Source organism: Mesoplodon bidens, assembly GCF_964165515.1.
Source record: "Mesoplodon bidens genome assembly, chromosome: 19".
In the NCBI taxonomy this organism is placed as follows: domain Eukaryota; kingdom Metazoa; phylum Chordata; class Mammalia; order Artiodactyla; family Ziphiidae; genus Mesoplodon; species Mesoplodon bidens.
Genome location: NC_138179.1, coordinates 39,038,693 through 39,059,271, shown reverse-complemented (window position 1 = coordinate 39,059,271; position 20,579 = coordinate 39,038,693). Strand labels below are relative to the sequence as shown.

Genomic DNA, 20,579 nt, shown 5'->3' with positions numbered 1-20,579 from the left:
AGCAATAACCGAGGAAGGGCTCCCCAACAGGCATGCCTCTTCGTTTATCTTTTCTCTTTCCTTCCTCTTTCCTTCTTTCCCTTCCCCTGTTCCTCTTTCCAGCATTTCTCATCTACTTCCTCTCCCTTGTTTCCATTTACCTTCTTTTTTAAAAGACTTTTTTATGAGAACGTAATTGATTTTCAATATCATGTTAGTTTCAGGTGTCTCCATGTACCTTCTTTAAAACTCCTTCTATCCTCCTACCATACCTTAAGCCAGCCTGTCCTTTGGTTGCTAAACATTAATTACGAGGTGTCGACTGAAAAAAATGCACAACCTAAAGTGAAGAATTATGTTTTATTCAGCGGACTTTCTGAGGACTTCAAGCCCAGGAGATAGGACTCTTAGATCACTCTGAGGGAAGGTGGAGGCGGGGGGAGCCAGAATATATAGGAGTTTTTGCAACAAAGACCAGGTTGTCAGAACATCAAAAGATTACTGTTAATTAAAGAAAACCAGATATCTGCAAGTTAAGGAATTTAGCACTTTTCTGTCTATGGGAAGAGGCAAGAGTCCCGGCTCACTGAAATCATTCCTTTGAAATGCACCTCGCCTATCTGGGGCCAGTCTCCGGCTTTCCTCCATCTTGAACCCCCTCAGGGTGCACAGTTGGGGGTGACGGCAGTACCTGAGGGCTTGGCAGTGGGCAGCCTATTTGTCTCCATCATGAGTTCCCTCAGGGCTCACCACTGGGACAGCTATAATGTGATGGCTTGATGGCTGCAACATCCTTTGTTTACTGATATGGCAGGCAATATATTTCATCCACACAGGCATTAGATTAGGTGTGAGAAGCCACGAAAACAAAACATGGTTCCTGTCCTTGAGGAACTTGTGGTCTACAGGGGAGAAGGACAAGCAAGCAGATGGCTCACATATGGTCTTAAGAAAACAGGAATGATGGAGTTGCCAAGGGTGCTATGAGAACACATTGGAGGGACCAGAGCATCATGGGAGGCTTCCTGGTGGAGGTGGCACTGCGTTAAGATTTGGAGGACAGACAGGAGCCAGGCGATGGCAGGGAAGGCAGGGAGAGGAGGCATTCTAGCCCAAAGGGGCAGTATGCACAAAAACTTGAAGGTAAGAGAATTGTACAGTCATTCAGGAAGCTGCAAGTCATCCAGAAGAGTAGCTGAGGGCTTGGCAGTAGAAGAGTTGAAAGGGCTGAGGCTGGAGTTGCTGGCAGGGGCCGGCCACGAGGGCCATATGGGGCATGCTAAGGGCCTCCTCTGTGACCCCCTGATTTGATTTGTATTTCAGAGAGCCCACTCTGGCTGCATTGTAGTGACTTGGAAGGGGGCAGGATGATCGGTGAGCCCCCCAGGAAGGATGATGGTGTGTGGACCAGGTCAGGTGATGGAAATGGAGTCAGGAGGTAGAGGAAGGGAAGTCACAGGACTTGGTGTCCCGGTGGTCGGCTCAGCATCAGAGGCCACCCTCAAAACTTGAGAGGTGTGCTAGAGCAGAGGAGATTCTAAGATAAGAACTTCCAAGATCAATTGAGCAGGTGGGAGTAGAATTTCAATGACCAATTTTGGTTGTCACTGGCTGTCTGGTTCTTTCCCACTAAAGAAAAACTCAGAACAGTGGGCTCAGGGGAGGTGCCTGAGATGGGCTTTCAAGGTTCAGTCAATGCCAGGGCAGTGTCCAGTTCTGACCGGCAGGTGGCATCACCACAACTCACAGAAAGCAAAGTGAGAAACCCTTTCCGACGACTCAAAATAACCGCAAACCCCAACCGAAAAGAGAGCCGTTTTGGTGATTAATTTCTGCATTCCAAAGCGACTGATGTGGCCAATTTGTAATTAGCAAGTTTTGCTACAGTTGCAACAGCTTTTCATACCAGGGAGTGGCTTGCACCTCACAATTTGCCTCTTGCTCCGATTTCTTTTTGCTATTTAACACACATTCTAAATATTACTGCTTCTAGTGTGGATTTTTTCTCTACATGGAATGATCTTGGGCAGCACTCTCTCAAGTTTCTGAGTTTGTGTCTGCATAGAGGAGTTTTTAATCGAAGAGACAATGTAACAGATGTTGAAGGTTTTTTTAAAGTCATCCCCAATCGCTTCGTTTCAACACGATTATTTTTACTTTTAAATGTTCCCTTCCAAATCTGGTCCATAGGCATATATTTTCACATAGACATACTCAGAGTCTGTTTTATCAATTTTGAAAGGAAGCGCATCATTTTTTTTTCTCTTCCCTTAGATATCTAGTCTCTTCTGAGATCTCACCCACTTCCTTAGCTTCAAATATCACATTCGCACAGAAAGGCAGCCACATCTTTATCTCTAGTTAACCTCCGGTATTTATTCATCCATCCCTCCCGCCATCCATTAATTCACTCCAGGCACTGTGCTGGGGGCTGGGAATACAAATGTGAGAAGGTGTGGTCCTGTTTGGGAGCTTGTAGAGCATTTGGTGGTGGAAGGGGGAGAGGGGAGAGTGAACAAACCATTATGCAGCAGTGAGATTGGAGGTCCAGTGGGAATTTTGAAGAAGAAACCTTAAAACTGACTTGGGGGCCTAAAGAAGGGGAGAAGACGAACTGAGCAGAGGAAACTGAACATGCAAAGATACAGACACTCAAAAGATCATGACACCTTCTGGAAACCACAGTGGTTTAGAATTGGTGGAGTGTGTGTTGGCCAGAGACCGAGAGAGTGGGGCTGGCAGGCAGCGGCCAGATCCATGAGGGTCTTGCACAGATCTTAGGACGTTATCTTGTAGATGATAAATAGCTTAGTTCCAATTGATTTTTCACTCTGCAGCTAGAGTGTGAATGTATTTTGCAGATGAAAAGCTGACCACAGCCCACCCCTGCTTCAGTATCTCATAGAATCAAGTGGCAAGCGGGATCTTAGTTCCCCGACCAGGGATCAAGCCTGTGGAAGCGCGGAGTCCTAACCACTGGACGCCAGGGAAGTACTTCATGTCCCTAGTTTTTAGCAGCACTGGAAAGGCCCAGCATACCCCCCTCCAAATGCTTCACCCGTGTGCCACATTCTTCATCCCAGCTGTAAATGGCTTCCTGGAGTTCTCTCTTACTGTCTGGCCTTTCCACATGCTGTACCCTCTCCTGGAATACTCTTTTCCTCTCAGGCTAACAGAGTCTCAGTTGAAACCTCCCTCCTCGGTCTTCCCAGATCCTGGACTAGGTCAGGTCCCCTGCTGTGTGCTCCCAAAGCTGCCAGTCCTGAGAGCGTTATATTCTCAGCGGTATGTCTTCCCCTTCAGACTGCGAGCTCTGTGACAGGTTATCCTGCTGTTTCCAGAGCAGATGCTCAGCTAATACTGTGGAGAGGAAGAATGAATGCATTGAGCTTCTGGACAGTGTACTGGATATTTCTACCTGCATGTCTCCCAGAATGATGAACCCTACATTTCCCAGACTGCGGCATCATCATCTTCTTACCTGTCCCTTCCCTGTACATGCCCTGCCCCACCACTTCCTGCCCAGTCAGCTCCGCCCCCCTTAAAAAATATTTATTTATTTATTTGGCTGCACTGGGTCTTAGTTGCGACATGCAGGATCTTTAGCTGCGGCATGCAAACTCAGTTGCAGCATGTGGGATCTAATTCCCTGTTGAGGGATTGAACTGGGCCCCCTGCACTGGGAGCACGGAGTCTTAGCCACTGGACCACCAGCGAAGTCCCAGCTCCTCCTCTTTATTTGTTATTTTTTTATAACATCTTTATTGGAGTATAATTGCTTTACAATGGTGTGTTAGTTTCTGCTGTATAACAAAGTGAATCAGCTATACATAAACATACATCCCCATATCTCCTCTTCTCCTCCCACCCTCCCTATCCCACCCCTCTAGGTGGACACAAAGCACCGATCCGTCCTGTTTTAGAAGTAAGGAAGCTGAGATCCAGACTAACTGGCGACATGGCTGGTGAGTGGCAGTCAGGATTGGAACACAGTTTTCTAGGCTTTAATCCATCCTTCCTCTATGGGGTGGATTCATCCGGGCCCCTGTGCCGTGGAACCTGGCACAGTGCCTCTGTCTGCTTTTCCCCATGCTGCCATCTGCCTGCCTATGGGGTTACCTCTGACAGCCCAGCATTGTTGGGCAGTATTCTGGAAAGCCCCCCGCTCACTCATCCTTTACAAACTCCCATTTTGACCACATCTGCAAAGTTCCAGCTGTCTGGCTCCGCCCTGAATCCTGGTGTTTATACTGATTTGGAAATTGGAATCGGTAGGCTAACTGTGGCTCTGCTGGTGGACTTTCACTTGGCAGGAACTGGCTCTTCATCCTGGGTGGTTTCCAGCAGGAATCTCCCTCTGCACTTCCTACCTGTGGAACCTAATCTCCATTTTTAACACGAGGCCTCTTGGATGTTGTGCACCGACTTTGACACCGGTGTGCAGTTAACCAGTGTTTACTGGAGGAGAGGCTCAGCAATGGAAAGGATCAGAGCTCCCCAGTCCTCATTCAGTGTTTTTCAGTTGATTAATGAAATGTGACTTGTGTTCTTCCTATTATCCAGCTCTAAAATGATATAATAATGTGTTAACTTTTGTGAGGTACCATATATACGTGTTGCTACAGTATCGACATTCCTTACAGGAAAGCTGTTGTAAAAGTCCAGAGTCCAAAAGTAGTGAAGACTGTTGCCTGGATATTAGCAAATTTCAAGAACTTAACTTCCAGGCAGCACAGTTTAAAAGGGATTTTTCTCTTCTGTCTCAGGAAATATGGCCACAACATTTTCTTAAGAGAATCTGGCATTCTTGGGGAATTTTTAATCTCAGAGAGACCAGTGTAGTTGTAGTTGGGGAAGGTTGCTGGGCTGTGAATGGGGACGAAGCACAGGGAAATGGGCAGTTTTCCAGCCTTGGTTTCTTTTTTTTTTTAGCGGTACGCAGGCCTCTCACTGTTGTGGCTTCTCGCGTTGTGGAGCACAGGCTCCGGATGCGCAGGCTCAGTGGCCATGGCTCACGGGCCCAGCTGCTCCGCGGCATGTGGGACTCTCCCGGACCGGGGCACGAACCCGTGTCCCCTGCATCGACAGGCGGACTCTCAACCACTGCGCCACCAGGGAAGCCCCAGCCTTGGTTTCATATCAACAAGCAGGAGTCCTTACTGCCCTACATGGTGGGAGTCCTGGCAGAAATCCTCTGCAACTGCAAAAAGACAAAATCCACTTGGAAGGTAAAGCAGCAGCAAAAGGGCTTCGGTTCTAATTACAGAGTTGTCAGGTTGAAGACAAATGGCTGTGGGATAACAGGGAGATGAAAAATTTGGTTCTTAGTACAGTGGGTTTTCCTTGGGAAGCTTTAGTTCTTGATTCAACTTCTTACGCAGGTGTGGATCAACCGTGTCTTCCTTTGTGCTCTTTCTCCAGCTGTTTTGTAGATCAGCTGATGAACCATTTCCTGGTTTTTCAGAAGTTGGTAGTCAGAGGTCCTTGCTGTTCTTGTACTTATTTGCTCGTTTGTTCCTTTATACATTTGTTTATTCACTACGTATTTTGAAAGTGTTTTTGCATTGACAGAAAATACAGAGACAAGCCCTGTTTTGTCACTCAGACCTGCTGGTTTGGATTCCTTTCACCTCTCTTCTCTGCTGATAGTGAGGGAAAGGGTCCTGCTAGTGTTGGAGGGTCTCCTGCAGAGGCGGGGTGTGGCTGTGTGTCACTGTGAGGGCAAGGACACTGGCCCCATCTCCTCCTCTTGACTGGCAAATTTGTCTGCTGTTCTCCCCATTCAAAACAAAGAACTGCAACTTTTCCCTCACTTCCTTCTCCTCTGTGCTCAGCAGCTAAGTCCTTCCCTTTCATTTCTTTTTTTTTTTTTTCTGGCCACCATTCTAGAACAAAATATCAAAGTGAGGGAAAAATATGGGTTTTAGAATAAGACAGGCCTAGGCTCAAATCTCAGATCTACTATATTTGTGTTTCCTTGGGTAAGTTTCTAACCTCTTTAAGCCTCAGTTTCCCAGTCTGTAAAATGGGGATATTATCCACCGTAGAAACACTATGACTTTAGTTACATCGGGTGGTGAATAGATGGTCCTCTTGTTATTTTCACCTCATGTCAGGCATCTCTTGCTCAAAAACCTTCAGAGGTTGTTACTTGTCAATGAAGCCTAAACTGTACATTTTGGTCTTGCCTCTCATTATTCCTCCCCGTAAATCCTAATCTCTGGCCAATCTGAAATATTGGCTGACTCCATCTCTCTTTCCTCTCTGCTTTCATGTTACAGTTCAAACACCAAGTTCTCCCTGATTACCTGAGCACCAAGTAACTGGCTCCCTCCTCTCCAGTCCTGTATGTAGTTCAATGGCACTTAGGGCCAACTGTTTTGCCTTGCAGACTAGGCAACTCTCCTCTAGATGACAAATTGCTGAAAGCAGAGGCTTTGTTGGGTTCATCTATCACCCTGCATAGTGCCTTACATGCAGCTGATGTGAAAGAACAATTCATTCTCCTTATTTCAATGGGCTCGTTTTCTCTATAGAATCAGATGTTTGGTTATTCTCACCTCTAACTATTTTGTTGGCTTCCAGGAAGCACCTTACCATTAGATGCTCTGTTCTCTCCTTTAACTGGAAAGAGCTTTTGGAACTGAAAAATAAAGAGTTACTCCTACAAGCCTCATCTTCTGCCACTCCCCGGTTACGAATCGAACTACTTAGCATTGCACAGAACTCGACTCTCACACCTCCGTTCCTTCGTACGTGCGTGACGTTCCCTTCACCTGGAATGCTCTTACCCCTGCTTCTCTGGCGAACTCCTACACATCCTCCAAGACTCGGCTTAGACGTCACCACAATCACCTTCTTTGGGTAGGCTTTTCTGAGATGGGCAGAGTAGTGCCCCCCTCCCCAACTTTTTAGCTTCCTCAGCACTCTCCAAATAATTCTAACAGGACTTAGGGTATAATTTGTTTACTTTTCTTCCACTCTTCTGGAGTGTAGAATCTAGACCCTGAATTCCTTGAGGGCCAGGATTTCTGTTTGTCGTTGTACCTTCTACGCTTAGCATGTATTAGGCGCTTGATTCAATTTATGAGCGACTGTGTTAATTCATCTAATACTGCAGAGTTTGTTTGGACCGGATTCTCAAATATTTCAAGACCTGGTCCTCTATTTGGAGTGCTTCACGCTGGAGGGAGACTCTCCCTCCAACCCCCCAGCCAAATTGCCTTGGTTTGGTGGAAGGGGAAAGGACGTGGATAAGAGTTATTCCTTCAGGGGTGAGCTCTATTTACCCGCTCTGGCACCGAGAGGGTTACAGCAACCCCGGGGGTGGAGCCTTGCCGGTGCCACCTGCTGCGGGGCGGCCCGGCGCCTGCGCCCTGGCCTGTAGCTGGTCTACCTGCGGGGGCCTGGCCGAGGAGGAGCGCTTGCGCTCTGGGCCTTTTCCGCTGGGGGAAGTCTCGCGGGGGCGGGCGGGGCGGGGCCGCGCCGGGAAGTTCTCGCGGGACCCCGACGAGGAGCGGAAGCGAGGCGGCAGTACCGCTTCAGCGACCGGACGACGACGGCGGCGGCCGCGACGGAGACTGTGGCCGTGACGGCGGCGAGAACAGTCGCTGCCATCGGGGAGCAGCAGCGGGGTCGGCGGCCGCTCGCACCGTTGCGGAGGGGCCGGCCGGGCGCGGAGCGGAGCAGCTGCGCCACGGTGAGTACGGCCGGCGGCGGCGGCACTGCTCCCGTGCCCCTTCCTCCCCTCTCTGCAGCGGGAGTCGGCCCGGGGGGCCCGGGCCTGCGTACTGAGGGCTGCCGGCCCTGGAGGTCGGGACAGTGAGGAACGGGGTGGGGAGCAGAATCCCTGGGCTCCATGTTTCCCCTTCTGGGGCGCTTCCTTCCTGGGGACCTTTCCTCCCCTGACCCTTGGCTTGGGACAGAGCTCCGGACCCCGGGGCAAGAGGCTGGGGGGCTTCTAATTAAATTTCGTGCCATTTTCGTGGGGGTTTGCCCAGAAGGGGCCCAGGAGAAGCCCGAGAGCACGGGGTACTCATTCTGTGAGTCAGTCTGACTTGGTCCGGGAGGCGGGGGATTCGCAGAGGGCTGCAAATGTGGTGATTGATGCTCCTTCGACCTGTATGGTCACCACGTCACTGTCTCCTGGTGTTTCGGGGCCGAATTTTGGGAGGAAACCCACCAACCTTATTAATACTGTGAGTGAGGACGTTTGCTACTGGAGCCAGTCAAGATGCCTTTGCTTCTGTAGCGCTTTTTATTTTTCTTTCTTTCTTTTTTGACTACTCTCTGAAAAACATTTGTCAAGAAAAATAAGCAGCAGTTGATTGGAATGCTGCGAGGAAAGATTTCAGTAAGAGAGGGGAGGGAATCACTGGTATTTTTCATTTGCAGCGCTCTCCGTGTCTATAATTTACGTATGAGTTACAGCTTATTTAGGGAGTTAAACTAGGCTGGCTTCAGATGCAGTAAGAATATAATTTGCAGAGGAGCCAAGTGCCTCGCGGTCTGACTTTTGGTACTGTGGATTATCAGAAAAAAGTGGGAAAGACACGAGAGAAATTAGCATTAGTTTTTTTGGCTTTCTAGTGCCTCTTTCACTTCGTGCTCCCCAGTTGCCTTCCCTCTCTATTTCTCCATTCCACTGCGGACACTAAATGTTTACTCGTATAATGCAAGTCATTTGCCCCCTCCCCCCCCCTTTTTTTCTGATCTACTTCCCCTTCCTCCTTTTTGTCCCCTCTCTGGCATAATTTTTCGAGTTTTCGGCTCTTTGGCACAATTCGTTTTCTCCCTCATATAAAGATCCTGTTTCTCTCCCGGGAAGATGCCCTCTTTCCTGCTTTATTCTACATTTTTTTTTTTTAAGTTTATTTATTTATTTTTTAAATTAGTTTCTGCTTTATAACAAAGTGAATCAGTCATACATATACATCTGTTCCCACATCCCTTCCCTCATGCATCTCCCTCCCTCCCACCCTCCCCATCCCACCCCCCCAGGCGGTCACAAAGCACCGAGCTGATCTCCCTGTGCTCTGCGGCTGCTTCCCACTATCTATCTACCTTACGTTTGGTAGTGTATACACGTCCATGCCTCTCTTTCGCCTTGTGAGCGTCCACTGTGTTCCTTCAGTTTGCCAGAAGGGTTGCTAGAGAGCCATGCGAGACTTAACGTTCTCCCCCTGGGAACTGGGAGGCTCAAAGGATTGAATTCAGCTGTAAGTGATCAATACTGCCACTCGGTCACAGGTGCAGCTTGTGTTTTTGCGTTTTAATTGTTTTTTTTTCACTTTTAGATCATGTTTTTGTGCCTGCTCATGCTTTTCTTCTTATGTCTCTTTTATGTTAGTAAGGGAGATTGGGTCATTTTGGGGCTTGCGTGACTTCTTTTTTGGCTTTTAGTGGGGGTGGTGAATGTTAAAAACGAAAACCAACCATAGTCCTATATTACAATAGAATTAAGATAGCTTGAAACATTTAAGGGAATAGAATTTATTTAGACCATTGATGAATTAATTAAAGCTTGCCCGTTGTAATAGTACTAATTTATTCTTTACCAGCCTTCTAAGATAAGGTGTCTTTTCCTGCATCTGTTATAATCAGCCTTCTTTGTTATTGTTGTTGGGTTTGGCTTTTGTTTTTGTTTTTTTTTTTTGACAGAAAGAAAGAAATTTGTTCTCTTGCTCCTTCCTTTGTTCAAAATTTTCTGAATCCCCAAATTAAAAGTTAATTCTTGTAATCAGCCTTCTTTGATACTAAAAGAAAGCATTTAAATGTTTGAGGCAGTTTCCTTCCTCAGCCAGTGTATTCAGATTTGAGGTACTACTATTAGGTTTTAAATACTAAGTTGGTGGTACTTAGAGATTTTTCTCAATAATTCCTGTTATGTTGCACGTTATGCCGCAACAATTCTAATTGTTACTTAGAACAGAAGAGTAATAGATTTTGGAGAAATGAAGTAATACAGAGTAGAGACCCACCATGGTCTCCTGAGAGAAACTAATATTGATAGTTACTTGCTTAATTCAGAAGAACTTTCCAGCACTCCTGAAAGGCCATTGAGAGCCTTTCATTTTATTTGTCAAAGTTGGGTTTTTCCCAATTATGCCAAATGAATATGTATTATTGTCATTTTATGCAAAGACATTGTAGTGCATTGTCTGAGATGCAAAGTTTAAAATCTAGTCAAGGCACCCTTACAGCACAGCAGTGATTTTTTAAATTTAGCATGCATAAGAATTACCTGTGAATCTTACTTAAAATTAGGTTCCGGGCTAAGGCCACTACCTTGCCGAACTCCAGAAGTCCCTGAATGGGGTGAGTTTGATGTAGCTGATCCAAGAACCAAAACTGTTGTTACAGGATGCACCCGTAAATTAATGAGACTGAAATGTGGCTTTAAATTACTCAAAGGTACACTTTCTGTATATACACAGTAAATGTCTAAAAGACCAGTAGAATAAGTGACTATAGATGTGATTAGTTTTATATGTGTGAATATTTGAGCATTGTTAGGACTTGATTTGGAGGTATTTAATTTTAGTTTATACTTAATAGACCGTTAATTTGCCTACCAGAGCGTTCCTCTGAGTCTGTATGTAAATGGAAGTTCTAGATTTACTGAGAACACGTGGACCGATATTTGAAGAGGTACTGGTGATGCTGCTTTAATACCTCTTAGCACTTTATGCCAGGGACTCAGCATTTACAGGTGCTGTCTCTTTTAATTAGCAAAATGACCTTATAAGCTGTAGATGCTATTATTTTCCCCATTTTCTAGCTGAGGGACACTAGGGATTAGAGAATGTAAGTTACTTCTCCAGTGTTGCCCACCTAGTTAGTAAGTGGTACAGTGACAGTTGAATCCAGGTCTAACTCCAGAGCATCAGTAAGATTTTAGTTTTTGTTTTTTTCTGACTTACAAAAGCAATACATGCTTATAGTAAAGACAGTGAAAATACAATTGAGGTGTATGGTACAAAAAGTAAAAATATTCTGTGAACTCGCTTCCAGAGGTAATCATTATTAACCTTTTGAATTTTTTTTTTTAGCACACACTGATATATTATTTTATGAAAGTATGATAAACTAATTTTTCTGCAGTTTTTAAAAAAACTTGATAATAATGTATCTTGGTACTTACATAGAAAGCTATTTCTTGTTATGCTCATGGATATTGATCAGGGATACATGTATTTTGCACATGGTATTTGTGTCACTATTTTAGTGAGATAAATTTGGGACGTGGCATTGCTTGTCCAAGGGTATGCATTTTTTTTTTTTTTTTTTTTTTGCGATACGCGGGCCTCTCACTGTTGTGGCCTCTCCCGTTGCGGAGCATAGGCTCCGGATGCGCAGGCTCAGCAGCCATGGCTCACGGGCCCAGCCGCCCCGTGGCATGTGGGATCTTCCCACACCGGGGCACAAACCCGTGTCCCCTGCATCGGCAGGCGGACTCTCAACCACTGCGCCACCAGGGAAGCCCCCAAGGGTATGCATTTTTAAAAATTTTTTATTATTCTTTTTTATTTATTTATTTTTTTTATTTTTTTTTGTGGTACGCGGGCCTCTCACTGTTGTGGCCTCTCCCGTTGCGGAGCACAGGCTCCGGACGCGCAGGCTCAGCGGCCATGGCTCACGGGCCCAGCCGCTCCACGGCATGTGGGATCTTTCCGGACCGGGGCACGAACCCGGTCCCCTGCATCGGCAGGCAGACTCTCAACCACTGTGCCACCAGGGAAGCCCAAGGGTATGTATTTTAAATTTGTCAATAGATGCTGTAAAATTACTCTCCAAAAAGATTGAACTAATTAATTCCCTGATAGAGTGTGAGCTCTGTGGTGATTTTATTTTTATAATCCAGTACTAAGCATATTGTTAGGCATATAGTAGCTGTTCAAAATGTTAATTCAACATTGGATAAAGAGTCTGAGAATCTCTTTATCCATAGTATCGCAGAGACTGGATGTTATAAATCTTTAAAAAATTTGACAATTAGTAGGTGAAAGAAATCTCATTGTTTTAATTTGCCGTTTTTTTGTTTGTTTCGGTTTTTTTGGCTGTGCCATGCAGCTTGGGGGATTTCAGTTCCCCAGCCAGGGATTGAACCTGGGCCATGGCAGTGTAAGTCTTAATTTGCCATTTTTAATAATGAAGACAAACATCTAATATGTTATAAGTAGAGTCACGTTTTAACTTAATTTGAGTGACTTAATGTCAGGCTCTGTCTAAAGCGCTTCATATATGTCTTGTTATCTATATTACCTAATTCAATGCTCAGTGAATCTTACAAAGTTGGTGATATTATACCTATTTTACAGATGAGAAAACTGAGGCTTGTTTAAAAGCCTTGCCCAAAATTATAGCTGGTAAGCATCAAGGTCATTACTTGAACTTGGGGTCAGCCTGCCTTTACAAACCACGCAGGCTTAACACTAAACTATACTGGCCCAGTAAAGTGTCGCGCATTTTATTTTCTGTGAATTTTGGGAAGAAGAGAGTTGAATGGAAGACAGAAAATAAAATCCTACAAATACCTTTAGGAGACTGCAGTTTATGATACTGTGTATTGCTTTAAATGAACAGTTCAAGCTGCACTTGCCTTGTTAAAATTCTCTGCTTGTGATGGGCTGCAGGGTGTGTGCTGGTAACAGTTCAGACATACTCTGTCATCAGGCTTCAGGGTGAAATGTACTCCCAGCCCATTTTCTTGAGAAATTTACAGCAACATATACTCTGTTAAAAACATTATACATTGTGTCCACTTTCAGATTTCTTTCTTCCTTTTTAAGTAATTAATGCGGAGTATGTAGAATTTTTTTGTCTGTAATGTAACACACCCTTTTGAATTTCTTGAGGCTGCATGTATTTCGGTGGATAGCCTAATAACCTGGCCTCCTCTAGTTTTCTCTGTGAAACGCTAATTTTTACTTGGCACCACCGCAAAAGTATTGATTGGTTGGTTTTCATTCCTATTAAACTGTATCTTACAAAGCAATTGTTACTTGAAACAGGATTTTCAAGAGTGTTGTCTGTTTAAGTTTTCTCTAGGAAACCTGTGGTAGATAAGTTGAGTAACAGCAGGAGAGCAAATGTTGAAAACTTGGTTTTTATGGTCTGGCTGTTCAGTTACACTGCAGCTGTCTGGAATCAGGAATGACATAGAAGTTTATGCCCTGTTACTGCAAAGTACCTTGACAGTGACAGTGCTTTAGGTTTCTGTCTGATTTCTGTTTTTCAAAAATGAAACTTTTAAAGTTTTTTGGATCTGCGCAATTATTCTTCAACTTCCCATCATTGATACATAGTCCCAAAAATCAGACCTGAAGACCAGTGAAAATAAATGGTCAGGTCAGGGTATGGAAAATATTGATAGGCATGTAGCGGAGATTTTGGAGCAGCTGTAAAAAGTTTTAAATAGGTACACACTGGAAAGTAGGCAAAAAAGGAGAAACAGTTATTAATTCTGGGAAAAATTGAAGGATTGTACTAGAAAGGAAGGTTGGTTGTCATACATTATTTAAATCACCAGTGAACAATGTTTCGTAATGTAATAACTACTGCTTAAACCGGAATATGTGGCATTACTGGGATGGGGCAAGGCAGAATTGGCAGGGGCGGAACAGCTAAGTCCTCATCTTTCAGGTGATAGGTGATGACTGGAATAAATTAAGAAACAGCAGTAGAAGGGTGTTATTTAGAAATACTGTGAGTAAACATAAAGAGAAAGCTAAAAACAAAATTGAGGGTGATTGCTTGTGAGTGTTGGGGTAGGGAACTGCTCTTTTTCATAAGCCTTTTAATGCTCTGACTTTTAAAATTATGTATATGGATTCATTTGATAAGTTACTATGGTGAAAAAAAGTAAAGGGTGATTAAGGACACACGAAAATACTGAGACTAATTTTTTTTTTTTTTTTTTATTTGCTGGGACTCTTTTTGCTTTCCTGTTTTAGAGCCAGCACAACACAGGATATCCTAGGTATGGCCTGATAGAATGAATAAACGTTGGTTTAGTTTATTAGTTTACCTGCAGTGGAATGTTTGGCCTTCAGAATTCGGCTGAAGGACTTTTTATTACCGGGTGATTCTTTCCTCCTTGGTAATACTCATTTCCCTCTAACCTTAGTATTCCCAGCTGGTTTACTCCTCAGTCCTTTTGTAGCTATGCTTGATTAATGCCCCAGTTGTTAACTTTAGAACAAAAGAATAATAATCACTCATGCCCCTCAAATGAGGTCTCTGCTAGGTGGTAATTATCCACCAAAGGGTGTCACTATAAATAATCTGTCCCCGTTCTGCCAGTGTCAGTGTTGTTTTCTGCTTTTATTTAGCCTGTATGAAAACAGTGACTGACAAAAGAAGAATGGGGCTTCGTTTTCCTTCAGTTACGCGAAAGTCTACGTTGTGTCCGTATTCAGGGCTCGAGGCTCTTCACTTCCGCAGTGATTGTACTGCCCAGGTTCACCATCACCTGGTATACTACCTAAGGATTATTACAGAATCTTTGCCTGCGAAATGCAGTTTGGGTCAGTCTAGTACTCCCCTGGCTCCGAGAAAATTACCTGTTCTCAGGGGTAACTGTGAGAGGCTTCTGTTTGGCTTTTGGGCGGTAGCTAAGATTCTGAAAAAGGGATTGCTTTCAAGTGTGGATTAGGACTTCAACCTTGCTCCGTAGGCTAGTTAGGAATAATGCAGAGGCTGCTTTTGGAATGCTGAACCTTGGACGTCTATTTTCAAGGGCTTTTGGGGCCCCCGAAGTCTTGGGGGTCTTCAAGGGATAGGGAGCCTTCTGCACAAGCAGGTCTCCACCCACCAAAGGCTCTGAGCTGGATTTCCTTTCTCTGGTCACCTGAGCTTGCCGATCACAGTTGGCAAGTGGAGAGGGAGAGTTGCCTATGCTGAGAGTAGCAAACTGAATAAGAGAGTAGTTCCTAGGGTCAGTTTCTTCCACTTTCCTAGGGGCAGACCAAGGTATAGTTTCTGAGAACAGTTAAAGCAGCTCAGGACCAAAGCCCACATTGCTGGCTTTTGACTGTGGATAGGGGACCCAACATCTTCAAAACACCAGAAAGGTTGGCAGGGAGAAAGGAGGGAGAGAGGCCTATATAACTGAGAAACTAGGGTGCCATCCCGAGGGCGAGGCCTTTCTTTACGTGGATTGCATTTCGTGCTTGGAGAAGAGCGTGAGGGGCAAGGGAGGAAAGGCGGAGACCGTTCGGACTCCAGCCGGTTCCTGCACACCGAGCACACCCAGCGGGAGGGAAGAGGAAGTGTGTTCTGGAATAGCTCGAACAGCTGCCGCCATTGGCCGGCAGGCCTGTCAGTTGCCTGGGGGCCGAGACTGGAAAGAGGAAGGAGGAGCTCAGGGCTCCTGCCTGGAAGGGAGAGAGAGGAGGGCTGAGCCAGGCCGAGCCAGGGGGCGTGGGGGCTGGGACGGCAGGCCGACTGTCAGGGCGGGGCTGCCTTCGATCCGGCCACTTCTCTCAATCATTGCTCTTCTGATTCAGGGTGGCATTGTGTGTCCCGGTGTGCAGGAGCGAGTCCCAGCTGAGAGGCGAGGCTGAGCCCAGAGCACTGGGTTGCTTCAGCAGGGAAGACTCCCTTCCCCCCTGCTTCAGGCTGCTGAGCCCTGAGCCCCACTCAGAATGGAAGCCATCGCCAAATATGACTTCAAAGCCACCGCAGACGACGAGCTGAGCTTCAAAAGGGGGGACATCCTCAAGGTAAGTGTTGATGCCCAGCAAACGCTCAGATGGCTTCTCCTTGTACTCACCTGCCTTCTTGTGCCCTGATAACACACAAAGAAGCTGTGCTTGTTCTTTTTTCATTGCCCACTTTTAACATTTACCATCCTGTGTGATTTGGAGAGCTAGATGCTGAGTAGAATATCAAACATGACTTCAGAGGGTTGGTGTGATGTGTGGTCTTTAACTGCCTTTGTGTGAATGCCTTGAGCATTTCTGTGCTTGTTGATATTGGTAATTCAAGTAAAGTCAGAGCAATATGATTATAGTAAGGAAGCGTATGAGTAGATTGGGTTACCTAATCTACTAGAGTTTTATAAAAAAAAAGAGAGGATTTTTTTAAAAGAACCAAATTTGAAGTATTTTTGTAAAAAGCACTCAATTAGTCTTATCTTACATAGTCAAAAGATTTTTGCTTCTGGAATGTGATCCTAGTAGGTTAGAAATTAATTTCCCCTAGTTTAGAGAGGTGGTTAGAAGTACATGCCAAAACTCGTTACAGAACCTCAGTGTATTCTTATTCTTTGTGAAACAACTAATGGAGTTCTAAATAACAAGGTTCAACTTGCTATTGTACCAGTCAGATTTCGATTTTCTTATACTTAAGGAGCAGTTACCCCATATTAAACTCTGATTGCACCAAAGAAACCTGCTGACAGTTTAAAAATAAGCTTCCTTACAGTTTGCAGCTCATTTTGAGCCCCACTATTTACATGAGGTTCGCCTTCCACCTGGCACATGTTAATTATGTTGTTTACCCAATTGACTGGAGCAGCTTGCTCTTTTGGATATGTAATTTATTTTTACATGGGTGGGTGTTATCAAATAGTGTATCAACTCTGAGAAAAACCTGAAATTTAATGTTTGAGTCTTCACTGTGTCTCAAATTTTGACTTTTTTCCTCTAAACCTGATTGTTGGAATTTGCCATCCATTTGTTTACTACTCTTGAATGAAATTATTAGGATTTTATAAAGAAGAAGAAAGTGGAAATACAGAAATATGATTCTTTATAAAAGGACTAGTGACTTTTGTTTTTAAGTTTTGCAGACCTCTGGAGAGTTATTATTTTGTTCACTGCCCAAGGTGTAGAGTTCTGCTCTGAAGTTACCTGCACAGTAGTTTTTGTAATGTTAGGAATGTAGGTTGCACTTCATAGAAGGTGATAAAGAGCCCTTTAAGGAGAAGGAAACTGGGTGAGCTTTTTTTTTAATTTTTTTACATCTTTATTGGAGTATAATTGCTTTACAGTGGTGTGTTAGTTTCTGCTTTATAACAAAGTGAATCAGTTATACATATACATATGTTCCCATATCTCTTCCCTCTTGCGTCTCCCTCCCTCCCACCCTCCCTATCCCACCCCTCTAGGTGGTCACAAAGCACAGAGCTGATCTCCCTGTGCTATGCGGCTGCTTCCTACTAGCTATCTATTTTACATTTGGTAGTGTATATATACCCATGCCACTCTCTCACTTTATCCCAGCTTACCCTTCCCCCTCCCCATATCCTCAAGTCCATTCTCTAGTAGGTCTGTGTCTTTATTCCCATCTTGCCCCTAGGTTCTTCATGACCTTTTTTTCCCCCTTAGATTCCATATATATGTGTTAGCATACGGTATTTGTTTTTCTCTTTCTGACTTACTTCACTCTGTATGACAGTATCTAGGTCCATCCACCTCACTACAAATAACTCAATTTTGTTTCTTTTTATGGCTGAGTAATATTCCATTGTATATATGTGCCACATCTTGTTTATCCATTCATCTGTTGATGGACACTTAGGTTGCTTCCATGTCCTGGCTATTGTAAATAGAGCTGCAATGAACATTTTGGTACATGACTCTTTTTGAATTATGGTTTTCTCAGGGTATATGCCCAGTAGTGGGATTGCTGGGTCATATGTTAGTTCTATTTTTAGTTTTTTAAGGAAGCTCCATACTGTTCTCCATAGTGGCTGTGTCAATTTACATTCCCACCAACAGTGCAAGAGTGTTCCCTTTTCTCCACACCCTCTCCAGCATTTATTGTTTCTAGATTTTTTTTTTTTTTTTTTGCTGTACGCGGGCCTCTCACTGCTGTGGCCTCTCCCGTTGCGGAGCACAGGCTCCGGACACACAGGCTCCGCGGCCATGGCTCGCGGGCCCAGCCGCTCCGCGGCATGTGGGATCTTCCAGGATAGGGGCACGAACCCGTGTCCCCTGCATCGGCAGGCGGACTCTCAACCACTGCGCCACCAGGGAAGCCCTGTTTCTAGATTTTTTGATGATGGCCATTCTGACTGGTGTAAGATGATATCTCATTGTAGTTTTGATTTGCATTTTCTCTAATGATTAATGATGTTGAGCATTCTTTCATGTGTTTGTTGGCAATCTGTCTATCTCCTTTGGAGAAATGTCTATTTAGGTCTTCTGCCCATTTTTGGATTGGGTTGTTTGTTTTTTTGATATTGAGCTGCATGAGCTGCTTGTAAATTTTGGAGATAAATCCTTTGTCAGTTGCTTCATTTGCAAATATTTTCTCCCATTCTGAGGTGTGTGAGCTTTTTGACGGTATTCTCAAAGTCAGCACTAAATTAATCATCAGAAAGCAGACAGAACCAGCTATAGGTTTTAGAGAGAAATACATCCTCTGTTTTCTATTTCTTTATCTAGAAATCAGCAATCATAACTTAGACTACTAAATTACTCTGTATCATTGATGTACTGAGGAGATAATTTGATGTTTTCTTAGGTGATTACTATTTTCAGCAGATAACCTGCTCCTGATATCATAATAAGATTGGCTACTCAGATAAAGGGGGAAAAAAAAGATTGGCTACTCAAGTAACCACATTTGTCACTTGTATGAAAATGCTTTGGGGCCAAGCTTGGGGTTTTTTTTGGTTTGTTTGTTTACTGAAATACAAATTAGATTTCTCCATTAAGTTTACCCTAGAAACTTGAAACTTGAGCCTGGAAGTTCATATTTTTTCTCTTAGTCTATCCAGTTGCACATTTAGCACTAAAGCAACAAGTCAAAACAAAACTGAACTTTGAGGTCTGTTTTAAAGAATTTTTAGACAAGAACTTTCCCTGTTTACTGCCACTAAATTTAGCCTTGGACCATGAACATTTTATAAGTTCTCCACCTTAAATTGGTAAACTTCTTGAACAAGTGTAATATCCTTCTTTCCCATCCTACAGTTAGGATGATACTGTTTAATATTCCCCCACAAATTTTTATGATGGGAGAGAAAGTGAATCAGAGTGCTCACATTTACTTTCAGATTTTCTTTGGGGAGAGAGAAGCCTACATATATTTAGTTCTTTCCAGTTTGGCAGATAACTGGCATATGAAGTCATAATGCCATTATTGCTTTTGAATGGTGGCCGTTAGCTGTTTGTTAGTAATCTTGTGGCTTTACTCCAAAAAATGAGTGACGATACAGTAGTTGCCCTTTGTCTCATAATTCTGTGAAACAGCTGAGTGAAGAGGAGGGACATTGCTTTGTCTTAAGCACTATTAGTTTAAAAAAAAAAAGGGCAGTGTTTTCCTCTTTGATTATTCAGGGAGTAACTGGCTTCATTTGAGTGGCTCTGATTTGATTTGCTCACTCTTTAGGATGTTAGTTGTGAGCCAAATCATGTTTTGAAGTACCTGGAAAGCATTGACCAGTTTCCCTCAATTGAAATATGGATATATTTACCCTCTGTTGATAAAATGGACATGTGCACGTGGGTACTGAGTACCTTTTACTTGAAGATAATGAAATAGAAAGGGGCTCAGCCCTCTGCCTATGGCCAGGTTCAGAAGGATTACACCCTCTCACTGTCTTGGAGTTCCTGGTTAACTTTTGCTGCATGTTGACTCGTGTCCCCCAGCAGACCACTTCCTTACTCTCTGTCCACATGTTGACTTGTGCTGCCCTGAGAAGAGAGAGCAAATTAAAAACATCTTACTGGAAGCCGTAAATAGAACTTAATGCTTGGATATATCTGCCTTTGTTAATTTCCCTTTTTATAAAAGCTTGTGTTTTTCTTGGGGAGGGGCAGGGAGGGCACTGGGGCTAGGTATGGAAGAAATTGCTCTTCTTTTGCAGTTTCAGGCCTTACATGGGTGAAATGAACCTAAATTTCCCCACCATTGTAGGGCAGCCTTGAGATAGCCCCAGGGCTTCTCCACTGAAAATGAGGCCCCTGAATACTCTGCCCTAGGCACACAAAACGCCTGAGCTTACCTAAAAGTAGCATCTGCCATCTAGGGGCTTCTGTACATGTATTGATACTTCAGACAGTGCTGCACAGGAATGAAGAGACTGTTTTGAGCTCTCAAACCTGTGCTCATTGCATTCTGTAGCTGGGTTGTTATTTTCTATCAAGACAGACCTTAGACTCTAGAAGAGAACCAACAGTAGATTATCTCAATATCTTCTCTGTCTGGCACAAACTTCCTTTACCAGTTTCCTAAACCGCTTTAGAACTAGGTCTTGGGTTCAGTGCTGATGACACTATTTTACTGTTACATTTACAGAGCGTCTCCTTGAGCCACATCCTGGGGTAAGTTGCCTTGAGAGTTGGGGGAGAAATAGAAGACGTACTTTCTCCCTTCAGGAACTCTAAAATCAAATAAGAGAAGTGAGGTTAGTATGTGAAACAGTGTGTGACGGTGTGTAAAATTAGAGGATCTTTATTTTTTTAAATAAATTTATTTAATTTATTTAATTTTGGCTGCATTGTGTCTTCGTTGCTGCACATCGACTTTCTCTAGTTGCGGCAAGCGGGGGCTACTCTTCGTTGCACTTCGCAGGTTTCTCATTGCGGTGGCTTCTCCTGTTGCAGAGCACAGGCTCTAGGCGCGCGGGCTTCAGTAGTTGTGGC

General features: G+C 44.2%; 1 protein-coding gene across 2 annotated transcripts in view; it reads left to right on the top strand.

Annotated features, from left to right (window-relative positions):
• The first annotated feature begins 7,481 nt into the window (after positions 1-7,481).
• GRB2 (growth factor receptor bound protein 2) overlaps positions 7,482-20,579 on the top strand; it is a 72,711-nt gene continuing 59,613 nt past the window's right edge. Inside the window, exons 1-2 of one of the 2 annotated variants that reach the window (XM_081219469.1) lie at positions 7,482-7,678; positions 15,516-15,704. In XM_081219469.1, the coding sequence (XP_081075595.1) occupies positions 15,627-15,704 (78 nt within the window). In that variant the 5' untranslated portion in view covers positions 7,482-7,678; positions 15,516-15,626. Of the gene's footprint in view, positions 7,679-15,488; positions 15,705-20,579 lie in introns of both variants that reach the window. The other variant, XM_081219468.1, reaches the window with a different exon arrangement.